The 26,051-nt window shown below is 41.6% G+C and overlaps 1 protein-coding gene across 3 annotated transcripts in view; it reads left to right on the top strand.

The window, feature by feature from the left end:
• Positions 1-26,051, top strand: part of THRB (thyroid hormone receptor beta) — a 649,445-nt gene that overhangs the window by 601,650 nt on the left and 21,744 nt on the right. For all 3 annotated transcript variants that reach the window (XM_077491422.1, XM_077491423.1, XM_077491420.1), the window contains one exon: positions 19,478-19,625. In XM_077491422.1, the coding sequence (XP_077347548.1) occupies positions 19,478-19,625 (148 nt within the window). The remainder of the gene's footprint in view (positions 1-19,477; positions 19,626-26,051) is intronic.

Here is a 26,051-nt window from a genome sequence, read left to right as displayed (position 1 = left end):
GAACAAGAAATTGCTACTATTTGTAATAAGAGGGTATGGGCTCAGAACATCCATTACAGCAGTGTTCTCTGTGTCTCTATGTAAAGATATGTTGCACTGCATAGCAGAGAATAACTAGGCTTAAAGTGAGGCAATGGCATGCCTATTCGCAAACCCAAGCAACTGGTGTTTATTAGGGTTGCAGACATTCATAGGCAGTCAGTGGAGCAAGACCAGGAACTAGATGATTCCAAAAGTACTTGCAAAGCGCGAGCCATAACAAGGCAGTGCTTTTTCTAGGCTGAAAATGCTGGGGAAAGCATTTGTAGACCCCGAGCATGTGGGACACCCGCACCAGACTCACCAGATGGCCTTGGTTACATCATTTAAATACTTGGGAGTGGTTATTACACTGAACATCTCAGAATATACAGAAAGGATTATACTTCCTCTGGTTGTTAAATTTAGACAATTTAATAAAACATGGAGTAAATTTCCATTGTCTATGGTGGGGAGGGTGAGTCTGGTGAAGATGGTGTGGATGCCCCAGATGTTGTATGTATTACATAATTGCCCCATATGGCTGGCGTTATGATTATTTAGAACCATTGACTCAGTCTTTAGGGATTTTGTGTGGAGGAAAACCTAGAATTAGATTTAAAATACTACAACAGCCTATTGATAAGGAGGGAATTGGGATACCTAATGCAAGATTATACTTTATTGCATCACAATTGCAACATTGGTACAGTTGGGAGGTAGTGAACGTGGAGGACCCTATTCAAAAGATAATAGCATCTCAATTTAAAAAACACCCTTTAGTCCAAATAATAGTAGCTCACCATTTTTATAATAAAAAAAGGTTCCCTACCTTCCACTTGATGCACAGAGTATGGGAAGTAATACGCAATATTACTCAACATAAGGGATATACGAAGCAGATGCCCATATGGGATAATTATTGTCTTTATTAATTAAATAAACTATCAGAATTTTTAGACTGGAAAAGGCAGGCATAATATTTCTGTAGATGTCTGAAGGGGATGTCTTACCTTCTTTTAACTACTTGACCACTGGGCACTTAAACACCCTTAATAACCAGACCAATTTTGAGCTTTCGGTGCTCTCACATTTTGAATGACAATTACTCAGTCATGCAACACTGGACCTATATGAAATTTTTGTCCTTTTTTTCACACAAATGGAGCTTTCTTTTGGTGGTATTTAATCACCGCTGGGTTTTTTATTTTTTGTGCTATAAAAGAAAAAATACAGAAAATTCTGTAAAAAAATGAATTTTTCTGTGTTTCTGTTATAAAATTTAACAGATTAGTGATTTTTTCTTCATAAATTTTGGCCAAAATTTATACTAATACATATCTTTGGTAAAAATAAGTACAAATTGGTGGATATTATTTGGTCTTTGTGAAAGTTATAGAGTCCACAAGCTATGGTGCCAATATCTGAAAATTGATCACACCTGAAGTACTGACGGCCTATTTGAATTCTTGAGACCCTAACATGCCAGAAAAGTACAAATACCTCCCAAATGACCCCTTTTTGGAAAGAAGACATTCCAAGGTATTTAGTAAGAGGCATGATGAGTTTTTTGAAGTTGTCATTTTTTCCCACAATTCTTTGCAAAATCAAGATTTTTTTTACTTTTTTTTTTATTTTTCACAAAATTGTCATATTATCAGTTTATTTCTCATACAGCATATGCATACCACAAATTACACCCCCAAACACATTCTGCTATTACTCCCAAGTACGGCGATACCACATGTGTGAGACTTTTACACAGTGTGGCCACATACAGAGGCCCAACATGCATGGAGCACCATCAGGCGTTCTGGAGCACCCAGGACAATTCTGACATTTCTCTCCTACATGTAAAAATCATCATTTATTTGCTAGAAAATTACATAGAATCCCAAAACACTATATATATATATGTTTTTTTTAGCAAACACCCTGGAGAATACAATGGTGGTCGTTGCAACTTTTTATCTCGCACAGTATTTGCGCAGCAATTTTTCGAATGCTTTTTTTTGGAAAAAAAACAGTTTTGTGCTTAAAAAAAAAAAAAAAACACAGTAAAGTTAGCCCAATTTTTGCATAATGTGAAAGATGAAGTTACACTGAGTAAATCGATACCTAACATGTCACTCTTCAAAATTGCACAGGCTCATGGAATGGCGCCAAACGTCGCTATTTAAAAATCCCCATAGGCGACGATTTAATTTTTTTTTACTGGTTATATGTTTTGAGTTACAGAGGAGGTCTAGGGCTAGAATTATTGCTCTCGCTCTAACGTTCGCAGCGATACCTCACATGTGTGGTTTGAGCACCGTTTTCATATGTGGGCGGGACTTACGTATGCGTTCGCTTCTGCATGCGAGCACATGGGGACAGGGGCGCTTTAAAAAAATGTTATTGTTCATTTTACTTTATTTATTTTAGTTTGACATTTTTTTCCCCCCCAAAAAATTTTTTGATCACTTTTATTCCTATTACAAGGAATGTAAACATCCCTTGTAATAGGAATATGGCATGACAGGTCCTCTTTACAGTGAGATATGGGGTCAATAAGACCCCGCATCTCACCTCTAAGCTGGGAAGCCTGAAAAAAAAAAAAAAGATTCTGGATTTGATCGTATTGGCGAGTCGGTACAAGCACCGGAGGGCAGCGGGAGGGGGGGGGTGTCTATGGCTGGGTATTGCAGGGTATCACCAACTATGGCTGGGTATGGCTGGGTATCTCAGAGTATGGCATTGCAGAGTATTGCGTTGCAGAGCATTGCAGGATATTGGAGGGTGTTGCAGAGCATTGCAGTGTTGCACGGTATTGGCGGGTGTTGCAGAGCATTGCAGAGTGTTGCAGGGTATTGGTGGGTGTTGCAGAGCATTGCAGAGTGTTGCAGGGTATTGGCGGGTGTTGCAGAGCATTGCAGAGTGTTGCAGGGTATTGGTGGGTGTTGCAGAGCATTGCAGAGTGTTGCAGAGCATTGCAGAGTGTTGCAGGGTATTGGTGGGTGTTGCAGAGCATTGCAGAGTGTTGGCGGGTGTTGCAGAGTGTTGCAGGGTATTGCAGAGTGTTGCAGGGTATTGCAGAGTAATGCAGAGTATTGCAGGATATTGCAGAGTATTGCAGGGTATTGCAGAGTAATGCAGAGTATTGCAGTGTAATGCAGAGTAATGCAGAGTATTGCAGAGTATTGCAGAGTGTTGCAGGGTATTGCAGAGTAATGCAGAGTAATGGCAGGGAATTGAGGGGTTAATTTTCGGTGAGCAGCGATGTGGGCACTGCAGATGCAGCCCACATTGCTGCTGACACCGATCTCTTCCCCCTCCGCTGTTCCGATCGGTACAGAGAGGGGGAGGGAGGAGCCGGCGTCATAACATGACGCCGGTTTGTTTACAAGTGATCACTCCGTCATTTGACGGAGCGATCACGTGGTAAACGCCCACTATGAGCGGCCGTTTACCGTGATCCGTGATGCGCCGGGTCCTGTGGACCCGGCGGGCACGGATGCTCTCGAGTGCGCGCCCCAGGGGGCGCGCGAGAGCGGAATTCTGGGGGGACGTCATATGACGGCCTCCCAGAGATAAGAAACCGCCCTGTAGCCGTCATTTGGCTATAGGGCGGTTGTTAAGTGGTTAATATATTAAAAGACCATTATCGGCTTATGAACAAAAACTTTTATCAATATCTTCAAATATGTCATGCATTATGAATCCAAAGCTCAAAAATTCAATTACAGTATGAACACTCTAAAATATTAACAATGGCAACTTTGGTTGCCTGTACGAAACGAGGATTAATATGAGATCTTTATTCTAATCTACAAAAGGAGAATACTGAAAAATATAAAAATAGTTTTTCCCGATGGCAAGTTGACATGCTCGTTATTTAATGGCTCTCTCATCCATATACTCAGGCGATGTCCAAAGCTTCATCGCTATTGGGAAAAAATATTTACAACCTTGAATTCATTATGCTTGACTGAGATAATAGGGACGCCTAAACGTGCATTATTGGGTATAATACGTGATGGCGCATTACCAGCGGATGTGCATATTGTGTGGATAAGATCCCTATATTTAGCATGTAAAGTTATTCTACAAAATTGGACATCCACTGTCCTTCCAACCCATAAACAATGGATTGAGAAACTTAATTATATACTTAAAAGAGAAAAACTAACATATAAACATAGAGGTACACCCCAAAGGTTTGGTAAAATATGGTCACGCTGGATAGACTCTAGTAATGAACTATATGATGGTTTACCGAGTAGATAGGAGTGAAGGTAGAAGAGATAAAGGTGAGCAAAGGACTGAGACAGAAGTGTGAGGAGTAGAAGATCATTAGGTAAAGACAATTTGAAGCTACTGGAGGAAGTTGCCAAAGACTGATGACCAATATTGGAGGAGTCTAAGCTGTTGTGCATAATTCATTTATGCTTTCATTATGTTTTCTTTATTATATGTCAAGTTATATGAGCCCGAGAGGTATAAGGTTTGTTTGGTTTGTGTGCTTTCTTACTTTATGATACATTATTGATTAGTTTGTTTTTTGTTTATATGTATTATAACAAAACTATCCTATGGATTAATCTGACATATTATTTGTTTATATTTATTATAACAAAAATAAAAATAAATTATTTGATTTAAAAAAGAAAATGCTGGGGAAAGAACATGGAGCACACATGCGGCACACTCCACCTAGTGGATGATAACAGCAGAAATTTTCATTCTGCCACCATATTAAAGTGGAAATAGCTGGGAATTATAAAAAGTATGCAAATGTTTCAACTAGGAACACAAGAGGAAGTGCCATACTCTAAACATGGAAAATGCTTTGTGACGTGCCTCTAAAGAAATCCCAATGCACAAAAAGACACCGTGCAGAGAAAAACCCGAGTTCATTAATGGTACAGAGGGGAATAAATCTGGCCATAAAAACCCAGATAGCACTATAGCCCAAGTGTCATATTCCAAGGTAGCCCAACTATTGTTATGCCCAGTGGGGTCTTGGTACAGCCTCCACAGCTATAGCAGGTCTAAATCCATAATTTTGAGCCCCTATAAAAATATAGGAGAATCCATTGCTAGGAACTTTTTTTCTGGCTGATTTCCAGTTTTAAGGAATTTCCTCTCACTTTCTCTTGGACAGGAAGAAAATGGAAATCTCTCAAATGCAGACACAGATTGGCATTAGGTATACTTTAGATTAGATATACTTTAGATTAGATATACTTTATCTTTTTTTTTTTTTTCACATTCAATTTTTCTTAGCTACATTCAGGAAAATGCACTTTATAGTAAAGCGCAATAAAGTAGATAACAATTACATATAAAAAAAGGAGGATAGGACATTGAGACAATAGTTTTCAGCAAATGAACACAAAAAAGATGGGTAGTACAGGAAGAGATTAATGTATACAGCTTCAATTATGACTTTGATATTCCACCTCAGTGGGCGTGCAGACATCACTGCAGCTCCACCCATTGATTTTCATCCTATGAGGCACTGTCACTGGGGCAGTGGCGTATACTGTTGTCTGTTGCCCCAGTGAGGACATTGAAACACAGGCAGAGCTACAGCAGAGATGTCATCACACCCGCCAAGGCGCTGATTTGGAATTATACCTTTTATATTTGTGAGTAAATTTTTAATTTTAATAAAAACTGGTTTTAATACTACACCATGAGAGATCTTCTTCTTCTTGCTTGTTATTAACATAATCGCATTACACAGTGAATTGCTAATCTTGGCGAGATGAGCTCTGTTTGACATACTGGGAAGCCATCATCCATGCATCCATCCATCCATTTGGGTTTTCTTCCTTAAAGCCTAGCCAGACCTCTTTGAGGTCTGAGGATCTGGTAAGCAGTTTGCAACTGTGGGTGCACACAAGTGGTGAAGAATCTGTCCATCTGTGGGATTATTTGGGCTGCTGTATTTGCACATTTTCATTTGGTTATGGACTTTTGCACGTAGCACTTTATAATTCTGTGGAACTTATAATTAAGTTGTTCTCATGAAAAACGTATTTTTTGTGTAATTAATTTTGTGGATCCTTTATGATTTTTATTTATTTATTATTGTTTCTTTGTTATGCACTTGCAGCTGCCTTCTAGATATTTATACTCTTATTTTTGCACTAGTGACACTTAAAGTAGTGTTGCCACCAAAAAATAAAAGTGTTTAAAATTCTTTAAAAAAATAAATAGATAATTGGAAAAAAAATGTTTTACTCACCTCTAAATACCTGTTGCTAGGGGGTCCCTCGTAGTCTGCCTTCTTCCTTGCCCGGGCTGGTGACATCACTTCCCCTTGTGCCACACAGTCATCTGGGACCTGTCACGTGTCCCAGATGACTGTGCGGCGTATCACGGCGCCCTGCGCCGCTCGCGCATGCGTAGTGGGTGCCCGGCTGTGAAGCCACAGCCGGGTGCCCACAGTACGAATGACGGCGCCGCGAGCAGAGTGGGGAACGAGGGGGGGGCTTCGTTCCCCCACATCGCTGGACCCTGGGACAGGTAAGTGTCAGATTATTAAAAGTCAGCAGCTGCAGTATTTGTAGCTGCTGACTTTTATTTTTATTTTTATTTTTTAGGGGCACCCCACTTTAAGCATAATTACTTTTGGTTTATTATGTTGCTTTATCCATGGTGCCTGGAGGGAACTTGGGGAAATGCTAAGGAATGCTAAGTGAGGGGTGTTGATCACCAATGAGGTGTTTCCCATCTTCCTGAAGAAGTTTGAGAGTGTATCTTATTACTGTGTGATTGTAGATAGAGCTAGAGACCCTTCTCAAAGCCATAACGAGCAACCCAAAGGGATTTCTGAGGATACTTGTTCTAATTGGATCCAGCATTTTTTTAGACAATGGGTACACCAGTCTAAGGCTGGATTCACACCTATGCATTTTTTGTGCTTTTTGCATTTTGTAGATATGCACTACAAAACGTATTCCATAGGAAACCATGTTAAATGGACTGTAGTGCAAATCTGCAAAATGCAAAAAGCATTAAAACTGCATAGGTGTGAATCCAGCTTAATGTTGTGACCATGTGTACTTCCTTGTGACATTTGAGTGGGTTGGGAAATAGGTATAAACAAGAGGGAGTGGCCCAGTCTATGCGATCTATCTACCCATAAAAATGTGCTAAACTCACTATGCATCCGGGACATTCAGGATCGCAACTGATAATGTCTACAAGAACTACAGCAGTCTGTTTGGTACAAAGCCTACCTGGTCAACATGGATTAGCCGTTAGATGAAAGGGAGCATCCTGTTCACCAGCATTTTAGTGAAGAGTTTCAGATCTACATTTAGAAGTTAAATCGGGCGATAGCTAGCACATTATGTCGGGTCTTTCCCTTCCTTGGGGATGACTATGATAGAGGCTCTTAAAGTTCCCAGGTGGGAGTGGTGCACATTCTGCACTGCATTCAAGCTCAGAATAAGGATTAGGACATAAGGACAATAAATTCAAAAAAGTTTTATAGTAGATTAAGGGAAATCCATCTGAGCAGTGGAGTTTATGTGGTTTAGATTCCTTAAGAACAGTCTCTAGCTCTTTTGTTGAAATTGGTTCGTTTAATAGCTGAAAACATTTCTTAATTTTAAGGGTCATAATATGGGTTCCATATAATCATCTCTGTCAGGACTACTAGAACTGTTAAAAACATTGAAAGAAAGGAAATGGGTCTCAGGACATTCATAGTTAGATTTTATGTATATATTGTGATACTGCATCATCAGCGGGTGTGTGTGTCACCCCCTGGATGAGTTCACTACACAAAAATAGGCACAGTAAACAGCATTGCAGGTTTACAAACAAAGGTGCAGTTTATTTACACTATATACAATTGAAAAATAACAGCAAAACAAAAAGAAACATGAAAATAAATCATCCCTATCTGTCAACAAGGTGCAGCCTTGTCCGGCCTCCTGCACCCTGTTTTATAGGTTTTCCACACCGGTTTTGTCTCACCGCACAAGACAGGTCTCAAGCCCCCCAGTCCACACAGACATAAAACTGGTTCCAGGATTGAGCAACTCCCTAAAGGTCCTAATGAGCCAACTTGCTTCAGCTGGGCTCATTACCTCACCACTGAAGGACTCTCAGTACTTCCCCCTAGTGGAATAGCTCTGCATAGAGCCTGAATCCAGGACACACATTCTTGCCATCCTGGATGCAACCAAAGTTTTTATTGTTGCCAATGTCTCTTTGGACACTTCCTGTCTCAATTACTACATAGGGAGTGACATGGGCATATGGACATTATATATATATATATATATATATATATATATATATATATATATATATAGTGCCTTGCGAAAGTATTCTGCCCCCTTGAACTTTTCAACCTTTTGCCACATTTCAGGCTTCAAACATAAAGATATAAAATTTAAATTTTTTGTGAAAAATCACCAACAAGTGGGACCCAATTGTGAAGTGGAACGAAATCTATTGGATATTTTAAACTTTTTTAGCAAATAAAAAACTGGAAAGTGGTGCGTGCAAAATTATGCAGCCCCTTTACTTTCAGTGCAGCAAACTCACTCCAGAAGTTCAGCGAGGATCTCTGAATGATCCAATGTTGTCCTAAATGACTGATGGTGATAAATAGAATCCACCTGTGTGTAATCAAGTCTCTGTATAAATGCACCTGCTCTGTGATAGTCTCAGGGTTTCGGTTGAAAGCACAGAGAGCATCATGAAGACCAAGGAACACACCAGGCAGGTCCGTAATACTGTTGTGGAGAAGTTTAAAGCCGGATTTGGATACAAAAAGATTTCCCAAGCTTGAAACATCCCAAGGAGCACTGTGCAAGCGATCATTTTGAAATGGAAGGAGTATCAGACCACTGCAAATCTACCAAGACCTGGCCGTCCCTCTAAACTTTCAGCTCAGACAAGGAGAAGACTGATCAGAGATGCAGCCAAGAGGTTGTTGGGGCGTGGCCGGATGGGTGGAGCGGAGTGAGTGAGTGTGTGAGGAAGCCGCCGTGTGTGTCTCCCTCCCAAGCCCCCATGGCGAAAGCGTGGAGCGCTTAAAATTACGGCCGGGTGCAGTGCAGTGCAAGGAGGGCTGGAGTTGAGTTGAGCAGCATAGCTGGACACTGGACGGGAGGAGGAGCGACGGCGTGACACTACCTTATCGTGCCAAGCTCTCGGGGATCCCCGCTGACTTCCGGGTTCCGTGTCCCGACGGCCGAAGTGAAGTACGAGCTCACGAGTACCTCCGACCAACGCCGAACCATCTACTGAGAAGACACCGCTCACATCAAACCACCGAAGGCTCCCCCGCTCCCCGGCAAGCCGCAACAGGAGGAAGGAGGTAAGCGGCGGGATTGAGGGGAGGAAGAAACCGGCAGTCTGAGGGGCATTGTAGGTGGTGATCTGGTGGAGAAAGCTGGGACACAGTGATGCCTGTGATGCCTGTGGACTGGTAGTACTTAATCAGGAGGGCACCGAAGGGGGTAAGAAACATTTACGTTCTCCTGTCAGTTTGTCTCCTCTGGATGTCTGGATGCCCGGATCCCTTCGCCTTGTGTATGTGTCTGCTAATCTAATCTATTAGCCTGGGTAACACACGTAAAGGAATACCTCCTGGAAAAGGAAAAAAAACCCGAACATTTTTGTAAGCAGTTTCCAGGAATATCTGAACCTGTGGCCTGTGGACTGATTATAAGGCTAGCTCAGTGCATCATTAATTTATCAACTGAGGGAAGGTGTTTGTGCTAATTATTAACAGGCTAAACGGTACCTGAGTTAATGTGATAGGAAGTGTCTGTGATACTTGAAATGAACATTGGCACACGGCTACTACTGCATTCAGTGATTATTGTGTGGTGTGCGGTCGGGTCAAAACCCTCTTAAAAACACGCTATAACCGGGACTGTTCTGTTCTGATTGTTCTGAAGTAAGAGGTGAGAAAGGGAAAGTAAGATGCAACATCTGCGCTCTGCAAAAGAAAGGGGGGAAAAAAGCTCGCAACAGTCCGCCACAGCAGCTAAGTTAGAACAGTATGCTCATAACCCGGTACAGTCATCTCAGACCCCTCCAAAAAAAGGACAGTTAAAGGGGCAGCAAGGTGTAATGACCGAAAGGAAAAGTATGGGACAGTCAAACATTAATATTAACACACAGGTTGGAGCAGTGGCAAAATCCTCAGTAAATAAAAATGCGGACGCAGGGGAACAGTATATAGAAACGACAGCAGGCGACTCCCCCCCGTTAGAAAAAGAGCCAACTATAAAGGACGTGCTACTGGCCGTAAATGCATGCAACATCTCACTGAAAGAACTTTGTAACCAAATGAAGGGAGTGAAGGAGGATTTACTGGTGGTAAGGCAGGACCTACAGAAAGTGGTGGAAAGGACGACAGAACTTGAGATAAGGACTAGTAGATTAGAAGATGATTCAACCTTCCTAATTAAAGAAGTAGAAAGCCTGAAGGAGCAGTTCAGCGGATATAGAACAAGAATGGACGAAATGGAAAATAGGCTCCGGAGGGACAATGTGCGAGTAGTGGGGCTTCCGGAAAAAAGTGAGGGTGTAAACCCTGCTGAGTTTATGGAGCATCTTCTGGTTGAACTGTTTGGGAGGGATGCTTTTTCAACAGCGTTCTCAATAGAGAGGGCGCATAGGGTACCCTTTAGAGCACCATTGGAGGGGGGCCGTCCCAGGCCATTATTAATGAAATGACTTAATTATAAAGATAAAGTGGTGTTATTACGGAAGGCAAGGGAAATGGGGAATGTACTGTATAAAGGTGTTAGAATTTCATTATATTCTGATTTTTCCCCAGAACTTCAGAGAAAAAGGGTAGAGTTCCTCCAGGTGAAACGCAGGTTACAGAAGCTCAGGGTGCCGTATGCTCTTCTTTATCCTGCAAAGCTACGGATTAATGCATTAGGGCATACTCAGGTTTTCTGTTCCCCAATGGAAGTGGAAAAATGGATAGAAGAAAATAAAGAAAAGTTGTAGTCGTTGGGGTTTCTAGTACTGAGTGGGATAGGAAGATAGAAAGAGAAGGGGGGATGAAGTATGTGTGGGTTTTTTTTTTTTTTTTTTTTTTTTTGTTTGTTTGTATGTTTGTTTGTGTTGTTTGTGTTAGTATGGGAGGGGGGTTGGGAGGGAGGTAACACACGGCGAGTGTACTAGGTGTGGGTGGCAAAGTGGTTGTGAAGAGAGTGGTATAAGGTCACTAATAGCCCCTAGGGTAACACCTAGGAAGGTGGGGGAGGGGGGGGGGAGGGAGGTAGAAAGGGGGGAGAGGGGATGGGTGTAGTAGGGAAAATAGGGGGGAGGCTGAAGGGGAAAAAAAATATGTATGCACTAATAAATGGAGTACAGGAAATAACTCAAAACACAAAAGCACACAAAATGGGGGGTGGTAAAACTTGGGGTGGTAAAAAACAAGGAAAATATATGGGTCACAAGGGGGAAAATGGTAATAAACAATTATATAGTATAATTTATATCCAAAGACACATAATATATGAGTTAATGGTGACGCCTAATAGATTTGTTATTACACAAGGGAGTAATATTTGGGGAGTGCGGTATAAGGTAATAAAAGAAGTTAGGGGGGAGTTGGTGGGTACTGGGAGAAAAACGGTTCTTAACAGTGTCCTCAGTAGACTGGTTATTTCGCTCTCTCTCTCTCCTGCCTTAGGTTTTTCTTTTTTTTCCTCTCTCCTCTCTATTTGTTTATGGCTATGCAGGACGGTAAAATTAAGATAGGCTCCTGGAATGTGAGGGGACTGGGGACGCAGCTGAAACAAAAAGCTGTGCTATCCTTGTTGGAGGGATGTGGAGTAGAGCTGCTCTGCCTGCAGGAGACCCATTTAAATAGAGATACAATATACCGGTTGCAGAGTAGAAAATATCAATTTCAATATCATTCTGTTTATTCGACATATAGTAGAGGGGTGAGTGTCTTGGTAAAAACGGGGGTGAATTTTGTATGTAAACGGGTCAGCCTGGATGAAAAGGGCAGATACATTTTCTTACATTGCCTAATTGAAAATAGAGAATGTATGCTGGCAAATATCTACATCCCTCCACCATTTAAAATGGAAGTGCTTTTTAAATTACAGGAATTTTTAGTAGGGATAGATGGTGTTCCTACAATAATAGTAGGGGATTTCAACACGGTATTGGATATTAAAGTCGATAGATTCCCAGAAAAAACACTGGCGGAACCAGCTTGGCAGGGGAGGTTGGGACAGTATCTGGAAGAAGTAGGGCTACGGGATTTATGGAGAACTGGGAACCCGGGAGTCCGGCAGTATAGTTGTTACTCGGCCACGCATACTACGTTATCCAGGATTGATATGATACTGGGGAATGACCTGGCCTTACAAATGGTGGAAAAGATTGAATATCAGCCTAGGGGGATTTCAGATCATTCCCCAATGACAGCAGTATTAAAAATGAGAGAACGTAAGGTACAGAGGTTGTGGAAAGTGAACCCGCTATGGTTAGAACTGATAAAAAAAGAGACAGAAGAACGCCCTGAGAGAATTCAGTGGGAATTAAAAGAATTTCTAAAAACTAATCGGGGTACAGTAACATCAGGGATCCTGTGGGACACTCTGAAAGCTTTCCTGAGGGGTCTCCTGATCCAATCAATAGCAAAAATAAATAGAAAGTCTAGGGAACAGGAGGTACAAATAGGGAGAGAAGTGATAGAGGCTGAAAGAGATTTTATTAGCGATCCCACTCAGGGCAAAGAAAAAATCTGGCTAGATAAACAAGAAGAACTTAGGCTATTAACTCTGAAGAAAGCAGAGATTCAACATATGTTCCAACGCCAAGCCTCCTTTGTTGAAGGGGAAAGCGTGGGAAAAATGTTGGCACAACTGGTGAAGAATAACTCGGGTCCTTCCTCAATCTCGGCGATTAGGATAGGTGAGGGAAAGGTCACAACAGAAACTGGGAGTATATGCCAAGCATTTGAAGGATATTATAAAAACCTATATACTGCACAGAAAGTGGGGATGGATGAGCAAATGGAAACATTTTTAGGTCAATTAGAGGTACCATGTTTGAAACAAGAAGAAAGAGAGGAACTGGAAGCCCCAATAACTTTGAAAGAACTTCAGGAAGCAGTTGCGAGTATGCCAAACCAGAAATCGCCTGGTCCGGATGGACTACCGATTGAAGTCTATAAAAATTTTGGCGAGATACTGATTCCTGAACTCCTGGAGATGTTAAGAGGAGCATATGGGGAGGGTAAATTGCCTCCATCAATGATGGAGGCGGTTATAACCCTGTTGTACAAAGAAGGGAAGGACGCCTTAGATGTTGCAGCGTATAGGCCAATTTCTCTCCTGTGTACCGATACAAAGATACTGGCCAAGGTATTAGCGACTAGGCTTAATCGAGTTATAGCAAGATTAGTCCATATGGACCAAACAGGGTTTATAGCCAACAGATCAACGAGTATAAATATTAGAAGAGCCTTTTTGAATTTGCAGGTCCCAATGGATAACGATACTCCGGGTGCAGTAGTGGCATTGGATGTAAGGAAAGCATTTGATAGCGTAGAATGGGGATATATATGGAAAGTTCTGGAGAAATTTGGCCTGGGTCCTTCCTTCATAGGATGGATTAGGATGCTATATGACAAACCTAGTGCAAGACTAAAAATTAATAATGAGTTATCCGGGAAAATAGAACTGGGGAGAGGGACGAGGCAGGGGTGTCCATTATCACCCCTGCTCTTTGCATTGGCCATAGAGCCCTTGGCATGTGCAATTAGAGCAAACCGGGAGATAGTCGGTTTCGTAAGGAAAACTGGAGAGGAAAAAATCTCACTTTATGCAGACGATATCCTATTGTTTTTGGGGGATATGAGGTACTCATTACCAAGGGCAGTGGGACTGGTGCAAGGGTTTGGAGGCTTCACAGGGCTGGAGATAAATTGGGAAAAATCGGAATGTCTTCCTTTGGACCCAATGGGTCAGCAAACGGCCCTGGGAACCCCCCAAATGCCAATAGTGGATAAGTTGAAATATCTGGGAGTTACCTTATCAAGGGATCCTAAGCAATATATAAGTCATAACTTAGTCCCATTATTGACTAGGTTTAAACAAAAAATTGCTATATGGAAACGAATGCCTCTCTCGGTGGCTGGCAGATGCAATCTGATAAAAATGATATGGATGCCCCAACTTTTATATATATTACATAATGCCCCAATATGGATTAACAGAAGTTGGTTTAATAAAATCGAGATGTTGTTTAGGGAGTTAATATGGAGGGGAGGACAGGCCAGATTGAGATTGCGGATGCTCCAGCTACCGGGAGAGGAAGGAGGATTCGCGGTCCCTTATCCGGAGTGCTATTTTTGGGCGTCCCAATTACAACAGCTAGGGGGGATTGATGAGATGAACGGAGGAACCCCAAATGGGAGATTAGTATTAACAGGCTCCCCACATAGCACGCTGATTGAGACCTTGGAAGCGGACTCATTCCAGTGTAGATGCCCTACAGTAAAAATGATGTTAAAACTATGGGATATAGTTAAAAAAAAAATGGGATATAGTGAAATAACAAAGTATACGCCTCTCTGGAACAATAAGAAGCTACAGGAAATATGGCGGGTTGGAAAAATTGTAGAATGGGAAAAATGTGGCATTGTAAGGATCAGCCATTTATATGGCGGCAGGGGTATTAAATCTTTTGATCAACTGCAAAAAGAATTTAAGATATCACAAAACTCATTTTATGCCTATATACAAGTGAGGCATGCTTTAAAGACCCAGTTTGGAAACTTGTTATTAACATGGGAAGAACTGCCCTTGCTATACCCAGTAGCACAAGCAGGACCAACAAAAGGATTAATATCTAAATTCTATGCCCAGTTGGGTGAACAGATTTATAGTGAGAGGAAAGGAAGGGTCGAGAAGGAGAAATGGGAGCAAGACTTAGGTAATATAACTCGAGTACAGTGGAAAAATATCCTAGCGGCATGCCCAAAGGTCTCGGTCTCTCCTCCCCAGAGGATTTCCCACTTGATGCTAATTAATAGAGCATACTATACTCCCCAGAAATTATTCAAATTTGGTAAGAGAACAGATGACTGTTGCCCCAGGTGTGGGGGGTCAGGGAATTTAATGCACATGTTCTGGAAATGTCCCAAATTATTTAGATACTGGGAAGGAGTGGTAAAGATAATAAGTAGGGCCTTTGGGACGGCAATAGAATTAAATCCCATAGTGTGTATCTTAGGTTATAGAAAGGAGGAAGTAGAGAGAAAAGGAGAAACAACAGTAATCCTAAGATGTTTATTTCAAGCAAGAAGGATGATAGCTAGGAGATGGCAATCAAAGCTAGCCCCCACAGTTGAGGATTGGATAAGCGCGGTAAATGAATATCTATGTAAGGAGAGAGCAGTATATGCAAAACGAAATAACCTAAAAGAGTTTAATAGGAACTGGCGAGAGTGGATAGAAGAGATGCATACCCCAGTTTAAACCATGACAGGAAAGGGAAGAGGGGAGGGGGAGGGGGGAGTGTATATTAAAGGTATGGGAATCATCATAACACATTTATGATACACCGTGAAATAAAAGCACAAATATATATATAGGAGGGGAGGGGAGGGGGGGGGTGGTGTTGATAGAAAGGGAGGGAGGGAGGGGAGGGGTTATATTAGTAGGAAAAAAGTAGGAAGTGCAAAAATAGTTGAGGAAGGATAAGGGGGGTTATGGTATGGTCTAGATACTGTTTTTTTTTCTTGTCTGTTAATTATATGTGATGTATGGATGTATTTTCATATCCCCCGTCCCTTCCTAGAACTTTAAAACTCAGACTCCGGAATGGAAGGAAGATGTATTTGAATCCTGGCAATGTAATTTTAAAATGTGGTCTGTATAATGTGAAAATTTAATAAAGATTAATAATAAAAAAAAAAAAAAAAAGAGATGCAGCCAAGAGGCCCATGATCACTCTGGATGAACTGCAGAGAACTACAGCTGAGGTGGGAGAGTCTGTCCATAGGACAACAATCATTCATACACTGCACAAATCTGGCCTTTATGGAAGAGTGGCAAGAAGAAAGCCATTTCTCAAAGATATCCATAAAAAGTCTCATCTAAATTTTGCCACAAGACACCTGGGAGACACACCAAACATGTGGAAGAAGGTGCTCTGGTCAGATGAAACCAAAATCAAACTTTTTGCCCACAATGCAAAACGATATGTTTGGCGTAAAAGCAACACAGCTCATCACCCTCAACACACCATCCCCACTGTCAAACATGGTGGTGGCAGCATCATGGTTTGGGCCTGCTTTTCTTCAGCAGGGACAAGGAAGATGGTTAAAATTGAGGGGAAGATGGATGCAGCCAAATACAGGACCATTCTGGATGAAAACCTGTTGGAGTCTGCAAAAGACCTGAAACTGGGACGGAGATTTATCTTCCAACAAGACAATGATCCCAAACATACAGCAAAATCTACAAAGGAATGGTTCACAAATAAATGTATCCAGGTGTTAGAATGGCCAAGTCAAAGTCCTGACCTGAATCCAATCGAGAATCTGTGGAAAGAGCTGAAAACTGCTGTTCACAAACGCTCTCCATCCAACCTCACAGGAAGAATGGGCAAGAATTTCAGTCTCTCGATGTGCAAAACTGATAGAGACATACCCCAAGCGACTTGCAGCTGTAATCGCAGCAAAAGGTGGCTCTACAAAGTATTAACGCAAGGGGGCCGAAAACATTTTGCATGCCCCACTTTTCATTTTTTTATTAGTTAATAAAGTTTCAAAAATCCAATAGATTTCGTTCCACTTCACAATTGTGTCCCACTTGTTGGTGATTCTTCACAAAATATAAAAATGTTATATCTTTATGTTTGAAGCCTGAAATGTGGCAAAAGGTTGAAAAGTTCAAGGTGGCCGAATACTTTCGTAAGGCACTGGGTATATATATATATATATATATATATATATATATATATATATATATATAAATGTCCATATGCCCGTGTCACTCCCTATGTAGTAATTGAGACAGGAAGTGTCCAAAGAGACATTGGCAACAATAAAAACTTTGTTGTGTAGAGTAGATCGTGTTTAGAACATCTCTCAAATCTTACATTTATTTTGTGACACCATTGCAAGGATTTTCCTCTCTTCCTGTCTGATTACAGATCCAGAAGTTAGATAGAAAGAAATACTATCTGTATTGGAGCCAGACATCAATAAAACCTTGACAGATATTATAACTTTTCAATGAAGCAAAAAAAAAAAAAACAAAGATATGCCTGCTTTTATTCGAAAAAAAAATCATCTACTTAGTTGCTAAAAACAGCCTAATCTATTTTTGTTCCTTTGTCAGTCCCAGTATGTGCTGTCTGCAATAAAAAATGTTTTATTGTCTAGTGATTCAACATAGACTAAAGTCAGTGTAATGCCAATAGTCTGTACAGAGATCTATAGTACAAGGGTCAATAGACCTTCAAAGCCAAATATGTATTTTAATATAAGAAATACTACTGCTGACACCAAGGGAATACTTTACTAAACCCTTTATTGGAAACCAATGTTTATTTCAAACACCAACTCACACAATACACTACAAAGGAATGTTTTAAAAATGTTTCTCACTTGAAAAAATGCTATGCTTTATATTATATGAAAAAATCTGTACAGAGTCTGATAAAAAGCCCATTTATCTAGACGTCAATGGGCCACTAGGCTAATGATCTTAGCACACCTTTTTAAACAGCCTGATGATTTTTGACAGATAGATGCTCTACATGTCCCAACCCCCTCCCCCCCAAAAAATACCAGAGTCGAGCTTGTTGAGTTGGAATGGTCTTTTTAATAGAAAAAAACGTATTTACAGTTAGTCAGGCTGAAAAAGATACAAGTCCATCTTGTTTAACCCCCAAAAAAACATAAAATCCCATATACACAATCCTATACCCACAGTTGATCCAGAGGAAGGTGAAAAGCTCCAGCAAAGCATGATCCAGTTTACTACAGCAGGGGGAAAAAAATCCTTCATGATCACCCGAGAGGCAATTGGATATTCCCTGGGTCAACTTTACCTATAAATGTTATCACCCAGTTATATTATGTACACCTAGGAAAGAATCCATGCCTTTTTAATAAATTGTAAGGCTGCAGGAAAAGAGGGGGGGGGCGAGAGAGCGGCGTCCCCCTCCTGAACCATACCAGGCCACATGCACTCAACATTGGGAGGGTGCTTTGAGGTAGCCCCTCAAAGCACCTTGTCCCCATGTTGATGAGGACAAGGGCCTCATCCCCACAACCCTGGCTGGTGGTTGTGGGGGTCTGCGGGTGTGGGGCTTATTGGAATCTGGAAGCCCCCTTTAACAAGGGGACCTCCAAATCCCAGACTCCCCCCCCTGTGTGAAATGGTAAGGGGGTACAAAAGTACCCCTACCATTTCACCAAAAAAGTGACAAAAAAGTGTTAAAAATGATAGGAGACAGTCTTTGACAATTCCTTTATTAAAGTCTTCTTTCATCTTCTTTCTTCTGGTCTTCTTCCTTCTTCCTTTCTTCATACTTCGGTTTCTTCCTCCATCTTCTTCTTCCTCCAATCCTCTTCTTCCTCCGATCCGTTTCTTCTTGCTCCGGTGTTCTCATCCGGCATCTTCCTCCACGGCGTCTCTTCTTGGTTCTCAGGCCGCTCCGTGCAATGGGAGGCTCCCACTGTGTGACGCTTCTCTTCTTCTGACAGTTCTTTTATAACGGAGGACGGGGCCACACGGTGACTCCGCCCCCTTCTGAAGCACGGTTTCATGCGTCAGAGGGGGGTGGACCTTTTCCTGTCATTGGCATTTACTGGCAGGAGAAAAGTGCCAGTTTTTTTACTGGCTGCAGTAGAAATGCTGATGGTTCGCAACACTGCTGGACATACCCTTAAATGCCTGACTAGCAAAAGCATGTCTGTTCTTTGAGTGGTAGAAATGCACTGTCAGAAATAAGCATGAGACTATGGTAGAATGCCCCCCACTATCGAAAAATATTTCACCTGTCACTACGTTAGAATATCACCTTTGCCTATATACCATTTGTATGAATTATAATCTGTAGGGTTCTGCACCAGCTGTGACATTGCAGGTAAAGGGGGCACAGCTTTGCAGCAAAATGTCTCCAGAACAATAATGTCGCTTAGTGTTTGTTTTTCATAGGGAAGAAAGCTGTAGCCGTACAAAGGAAATTACATGAATAAAGTGTTGGATGACAATATCAGGTGGCTTAGTGGAAGCAGAAGCTCAGTGTATTGAAAATTTGGGTCAGAAGTCATCTATATCTGAGGCTGAGACTCATGGGTCATGAAGTCATCTCACTTCTAAGTTAAAAAGGCAAAGTGGTTTTGTATAGTTTGCATTGTTTACAGTGCTATATTGGCAATACAAGTTCAGATTTTTTTTTCCAGTCCTCAAATAGTAACAATGTATTTTTCCATTGTTAGGGCTTTTTCAGGAGAACTATTCAGAAAAATCTTCACCCAAGCTATTCCTGTAAATATGAAGGAAAATGCGTGATAGACAAAGTAACAAGGAACCAGTGCCAAGAATGTCGTTTCAAAAAGTGCATCGCTGTTGGCATGGCAACAGATTGTAAGTACCTCATAAGAGATGTTTGTTCCACATACTCACCTAGAACACATTACGGTGAATGCCCAAAAAATAAACCAATTCAAAGTATATAGATTATACCATATATTGTTTGTCCTTAAAAAAATATTTACCGTATGTCAGTCTTTGCAGATGACACTAAGCTATGTAATGGAATAGAGTCCTTACAGGATGTCTCCAACTTATAAGCTGACCTCAATCAATGCAATATTTACTTGGGCAACTATGTGACAGATGAGGTTTAATATTGATAAATGTGAAATTATGTACTTAGGAGTAAAAAACATGCATGCATTAAACATTCTAGGAGAACAGTAACTCAATGTTTGAGAAAGATCTGGGTGTTCTGGTAAATCATAAACTTAATAATATCATGCAATGGCAAGCTGCAGTTTCTAAAGCAAGCTAAATATTTTCATGCATTAGACTCCTGAGAGGGAGAGAGACATAATTTTGCCCCTGTACAAATCATTAGTAAGCCCTCATCTGGAATATGCAGTTCAGTTTTGGGCACCATTTTACAAAAATTATGTTAGAGAACCGGAGAAAGTGCAGAGAAGGGCAACCAAGCTGATATATTAACTAAATATATTCTTGTTCCAAATTTGTATTAATTCAGTGTAAGACACAGTTTACAGAGTACAAAAGGTATGGACATAACATCACTGAGTAAAGGACAGTCACATGCTGAGACATTGGCAAAACATCATATAGCAAGGGAAGCCGTGCTAGCTTGTAGGCAGATGCAGTCTATTTTCTCCACTGCAGGTGGCGCTTAACCGCAGCAGCACTACAGAGGGAGAAGTCAAGAGGAACATGATTCCTCTATGGTTTCCTGGGTCACTGGGGTAGCGATCAAGTTGAATGCTGACAGCCCATGTGACTCTGGTGGTCATATTGGGTCAGACAGAGTCTATTTAAGACCATGGCTGCCGCGTTTGGTGCACATTTAGAGTGTGGGTAGTGTAGGGACAGTAATAGCAGCAGTGAAAGGTTCCAGATGAGTAGGAAAAAAATAGGGATCTGACACACTTCCTGGAAACCGTCCCGCTTGAGCGCAGACTGGCCAGCCCGAGTTCCGCCCCCTCAAGACAGACTGTGTCAGTTCAGCTGAGATCAGCTCTGCTACAACCTGCTATTTATCCGTGAGTTTTTCTGGTTGGGCTGCCTTCCCGTCATGCTTGTTGTGAACTGTTATACTCTGACTACAAAACCGGTTCTTTCCATTGTATCTGTAATGTGTGTGTGTTACTGCTGCCGCACCAAGCTGCGCTCACCCACAAGCTTACACACAAAACCAAGATACAATGTCAAAACAGCTGCATAGAGTTATTTAATGACAGTATACATCAAACAGTAATACCTACTAGGCCGTAAGTATCAAAACTTACAAGATAAGAGTGTCCGAGGGACTATATTTTACAATATACAGTACAACACAGTTATTTATGATCCTAGTATGGAGTGTAATAATTCAGTTGTTAATGGCCCCCATCAGAAAACACTGGAGGTAGTCTTCCACAGGGCAATAAAACTTACTGACACAGTGATTACTTTCTGGCCTCCTGGGTTGCTCCCACCATTGCCTAGTATGCACGATGAGAAAATCAGACAAAAAATACTGCTTTTGGTCCAATAATCTGATCGTTAGTACACAGCTCTTGATCACAGTTCATGCGAAATTGTCCGAAGTGATAAGCACGAAAATCTTTCTCATGCAATAACAGAACTAACGATTTTCATTTAATCAGTCCAATTCTCATCCAAAAAAATCAATTAACAAGAACACGCATGCTCAGAAACAAAAGACTACATTACAATACATTATATCAACGCAGAAAGTTGTATTCTGTCTCACAAGAATTTTCAGAACTCTAGTAACCTATTCATTTTCAATATGAGGCTAGCATCTAAAAAAAGATGGACGATCTGTCGTCCGATATTCTCATCGTGTATACGAGGCATAAGACTTTTTTGCTGTGGAAATTGGTTTAATCATGTGTACTCTGATTAAGAAAATTTGATAGTGAATCCAATAAATGCCACTTGGTAGATGCCAGTGGTGGAGTCTCTGCTGCTCCTGGGTTGTAATCTTTTTCTAAAATAATTTTAATATCAATACATTTTTATCAAGTTTTAAATAGAATAGACATACAAGATGGAACAATGTAGAGACAAAGAAAATGGTTGCCATGAGAGCTGATTATAGTGGGAGAACAGTGTAATTCAAAGAAAACCATAACACAGCCAGGAGTATGTGAACAGTCACATAACGTATTTGAGACGAGATATCGTTAAAGCTTATGCTTAACAAGGCAAATTTTAGAGATGGGGCTATAGGATTTTTAGTAACATTACTGATAATTGTTAATGTTTCTGACCAGAAGGTTGAAAGCCTATTGCAACTCCAAAGTGAATGCATTAAGCTGCCTAGTTCACCACAGTTCCTCCAACAGGAAGGTGAGGCTGATGGAATGAATGTGTGAATCTGGGATGGGGTGATATACCAACGGAGGTTGATATTAAGGGTAATATCCCACAGGTTGGAGGAACATGTCACTTTGTAATTAGAGAATAATTCAGATGACCATTAAAAGGCACTAAAAGAACCACCTATGTCTTTTTACATTTTATCATTGGTGGAAGTTTGACAAAAGTGGTTTCATCTTTTAAAAGATTGTAGAAAAGTGTGATACCCTTGAGACAGGAGTTATCAGAGTGCCTTGAAAAAGTATTCATACGCCGTGAAATTTTCCACATTTTGTCATGTTACAACCAAAAACATAAACGTATTTTATTGGGATTTTATGTGATAGCCCTTGTACACACGGTCGGACATTCCGACAACAATATCCGTCGGATTTTGTCCGACTAATTTTGTCCGAAACTGGTGTTGCATACACACGGTCGGACAAAAGTTGTCGGAAAATCCGATCGTTCATAACGGGATGACGTTATTTAGTTACGACGGGACTACGTTCAGGCTAGTTGCCAATAGCTTTGGTCTAGGAGTTTGATCTGAGCATGCGTGGCACTTTGTCCGATCGGAATTCTCTGCAAACGATCGGACTTTGTCCGATCGGATCATGTTGTCGGAAAAATTTTATATCCAGCTCTCAAACTTTGTCGGTCGGACATTCCGATGGAAAAAGTCAGTTCAAGCCCACACACGGTCGGATTATCTGACAACGCGGTCCGATCGGGCATTTTCCGTCGGAATGTCCGACTGTGTGTACAAGGGCATAGAGATAAACCAACACAAAGTGGCATATAATTCTGCAGTGAAAGGAAAATGAGAAATGGTTTTCAACATTTTTTACAAATAAATATGGGAAAAGTGTGGCATGCATTTGTATTCAGCCCTTAGAGTCAATACTTTGTAGAACCACCTTTCTCTGCAATTACAGCTGCAAGTCTTTTTGGGAAAGTCTCTACCAGCTTTGCACATTTAGAGAGTAACATTTTTGCCCATTCTTCTTTGCAAAATAGCTCAAGCTCTGTCAGATTGGATGGAGAGTGTCCGTATACAGCAATTTTCAAGTCTTGCCACAGATTGTTAATTGGATTTAGGTCTGGACTTTGACTGGGCCATTCTAACACATGTGTATGCATTGATCTAAACAATTACATTGTAGATCTGGCTGTATGTTTAGGGTTGTTGTCTTATTGGAAGGTGAACCTCCGCCCCAGTCTCAAGTCTTTTGCAGACTCTAACAGGTTTTCTTCTAAGATTGCCCTGTATTTGGCTCCATCCATCATCCCATCAACTCTGACCAGCTGAAGAAAAGCATCCCCACAACATGATGCTGCCACCATCATGTTTCACGGTGGGGATGGTGTTTTCAGAGTGATGTGCAGTGTTAGTAGGCCATCTCATCTCATCTCTGACCAGAGCACGTTCTTCCACATGTTTGCTGTGTTCCCCCACATGGCTTCTCGCAAACTGAAAACAGGACTTCCTCTGGCTTTCTTTCAACAATGACTTTCTTCTTGCCACTCTTCAATAAAGGTCAGGTTTGTGGAGTGCAAGACTAAAATTAATTTGATTTTGTACTTATTTGCTCTCTCAAATCAGAGTTAGATACTTCCATAGAAAAACATATATTCCATTTTAAAGCAAATACATTAGGAATTGGTCTAAGTCTTCAATAGCTGAAAAGTCATGTGGACAATATTGCGTGGCCAAATGCTGGAAGGCATCTGTTGCAAAATAGGTACATATATTTGTGGGAATGTATAGATGGGCTACAGTGGGTATGTATAGGCAGTCATAGAAGAGGCTGCTTGAGGCTGCTTGAGGCTGCTCACAATGCATTTTGAGAAGCCCCCCACCTGCTTTTCATAGGGTTAACTGAACTCTACAAGTAAAGTAGCATTTCCACAATGTGCATGTGTGTTTGGCTGTTTAGATGAGTGCACTGCAAAACATCTGAATAAGGCCTATAAAAATGCTATGTGCTGTTCTCGGCAAAACATCCAACAGCCAAGAACATGTGCATAAATCAGTATCATTGCGTGTACAGTTCTATCAGCAGTGTGAAGGGGGGTACCTCAGTTGTGTTGAGTCTGTACTAATTGCAGGCAAGGCTTTAACAACCTCTTAAACATCTGTCTTTCCACAGCCTTTAATATATGATTATGACCAGTGGCAGACGCTTTATTAGGGGGTAAAGGGGCGCCGCCCCCCAATCCATGTGTCCGGCCCCTAATCTACATGCAGGGCAATAGATGCATGGATTTCAATGTTTTTTTAAGCACATGATTAGAGCCCGGGACTCTAATTGGCTTCAAAAAAGGGTGGGCTCAGGGTGCCGAGCACTGCGCCCTGAGCCCACCCAGTTGTTTGACTTTAGCAAATTAATATTCGCTAATGTCTTCCTGCTTCTCTTCCTGGCCAATCAGGAAGCAGGTCCTGAGACCCAATTGGCCAGGAAGTCTTAGGTCTCCAGGCCAGTTAGGTTTCAGGGCCCACTTCCTGTTCGGCCGGGAGGAGAAGCAATGCCTGTTCGACCAGGAGAAGAAGTAATGGCTCTTCTCTCGACAAGCTGGAGCAAGGAGCAGCAGGTGGAGGGGCGGAGGGGCAGGAGCCCTACCTCGGATCCAGCACCACCTCATCATCGGCCTCCTAAGGTAAGGCCACCCACGGGGGGGGCGAGTGAGGGGGCCAGGTTTGTTTGCCGCCCCCCCAAAAATATTGAGCACCAGCCGCCCCTGATTATGAGTATATGTAAAGAGGCTAGACAGTTTTTCAATTGTCAAAATGTAATACACTCTGTTCATTACTGACTAAAACGACTGTGACCATTACTTGTCTTGATGTAACATTCCTTTATTAGGACTGCACTGATACCACTTTTTTAAGATTGAGTAAAAGTACCAATACTTTTTTTCAAGTACTCGCTGATACCGATTACCAATACATTTTTAATGTCATGTGACAGTGGCACTAATATGCAGCACTGATAGAAGTACTGATAAGTGGCACTGATGGGCACTGATGAGGCATGGACTGTCAGTAGTTTTTTATTTTTGTTTTATTTATTTTTTTGCAATTTTTTTAAATTATTCTTTACCATTTAAAAATGTTTTTGTTATTTTTTTTTTCACACAATGCAGTCTTTTTTTTTTGGGGGGGGGGGGTGAGTGGACGGTGTCAGTGTTTATTTTTAAATTATTATTACAATATTACTTTTAAATATTTGTTTATTACATTTCCTTTTTTTTTAACAACCCTGTTGGGGGGGGGGGGGGGCTTTGGTGAGATGTGATGAGAAGTCTGGGGTCTAGACAGACCCCTGACATCTTTCCTTTGAGGCAGAGAAAGGGATGGAGAATAGAGATTCCCCAGTCACTTTCTTTGCAGCCTCAGCTGCACAGGAAATTGAGGCTCCTCTCCATCCATACACTGAAGCATTGCAAACACAGTTTACAATGCTCGGTTATGAATGGACATAGTCAGTGTCTCTGTCCATTCAGAAAAGGAAGGAGCCAGTAACTGACATACCTACCGGCTCCTTCCTCCGCTCCCCATTCTGAAATATTCGGGACAGAGGGGGCAGAGGAGCACAGAGGGGGACCAGAGGAGAACATAGGGGACCGAATGAGCACACAGACGAGCACATGGAGGAGGACACAGAGCCCACAGAGGACACATAGGGGGCTGGAGGACACGGGACAGTCAGGAACAGTTGATGCAGCAGTGGGGGGCAGTTACAATCACCGATCTCCCTGCGCAGCTTTCAATAAAGCAGCTGAAACCCACGGGACGGAGGGGAGGAGAAGCAGCTGTCAGATGCTTTATTGAAAGCCATGCAGGGGATCGGTGATTGTAAACCCTCCCCCCCCCCCACCGCTGCACATATTGTTCCTGGCTGTCCAAGTATCGGGTCAAGCATCAGAGTACAAGTA

This window comes from Lithobates pipiens, unplaced genomic scaffold, assembly GCF_037356315.1.
Source record: "Lithobates pipiens isolate NorthernLeopardFrog02 unplaced genomic scaffold, aLitPip1_a1.2 Scaffold_19, whole genome shotgun sequence".
Classification (NCBI taxonomy): domain Eukaryota; kingdom Metazoa; phylum Chordata; class Amphibia; order Anura; family Ranidae; genus Lithobates; species Lithobates pipiens.
This window is presented reverse-complemented; position numbering and strand designations above follow the sequence as displayed.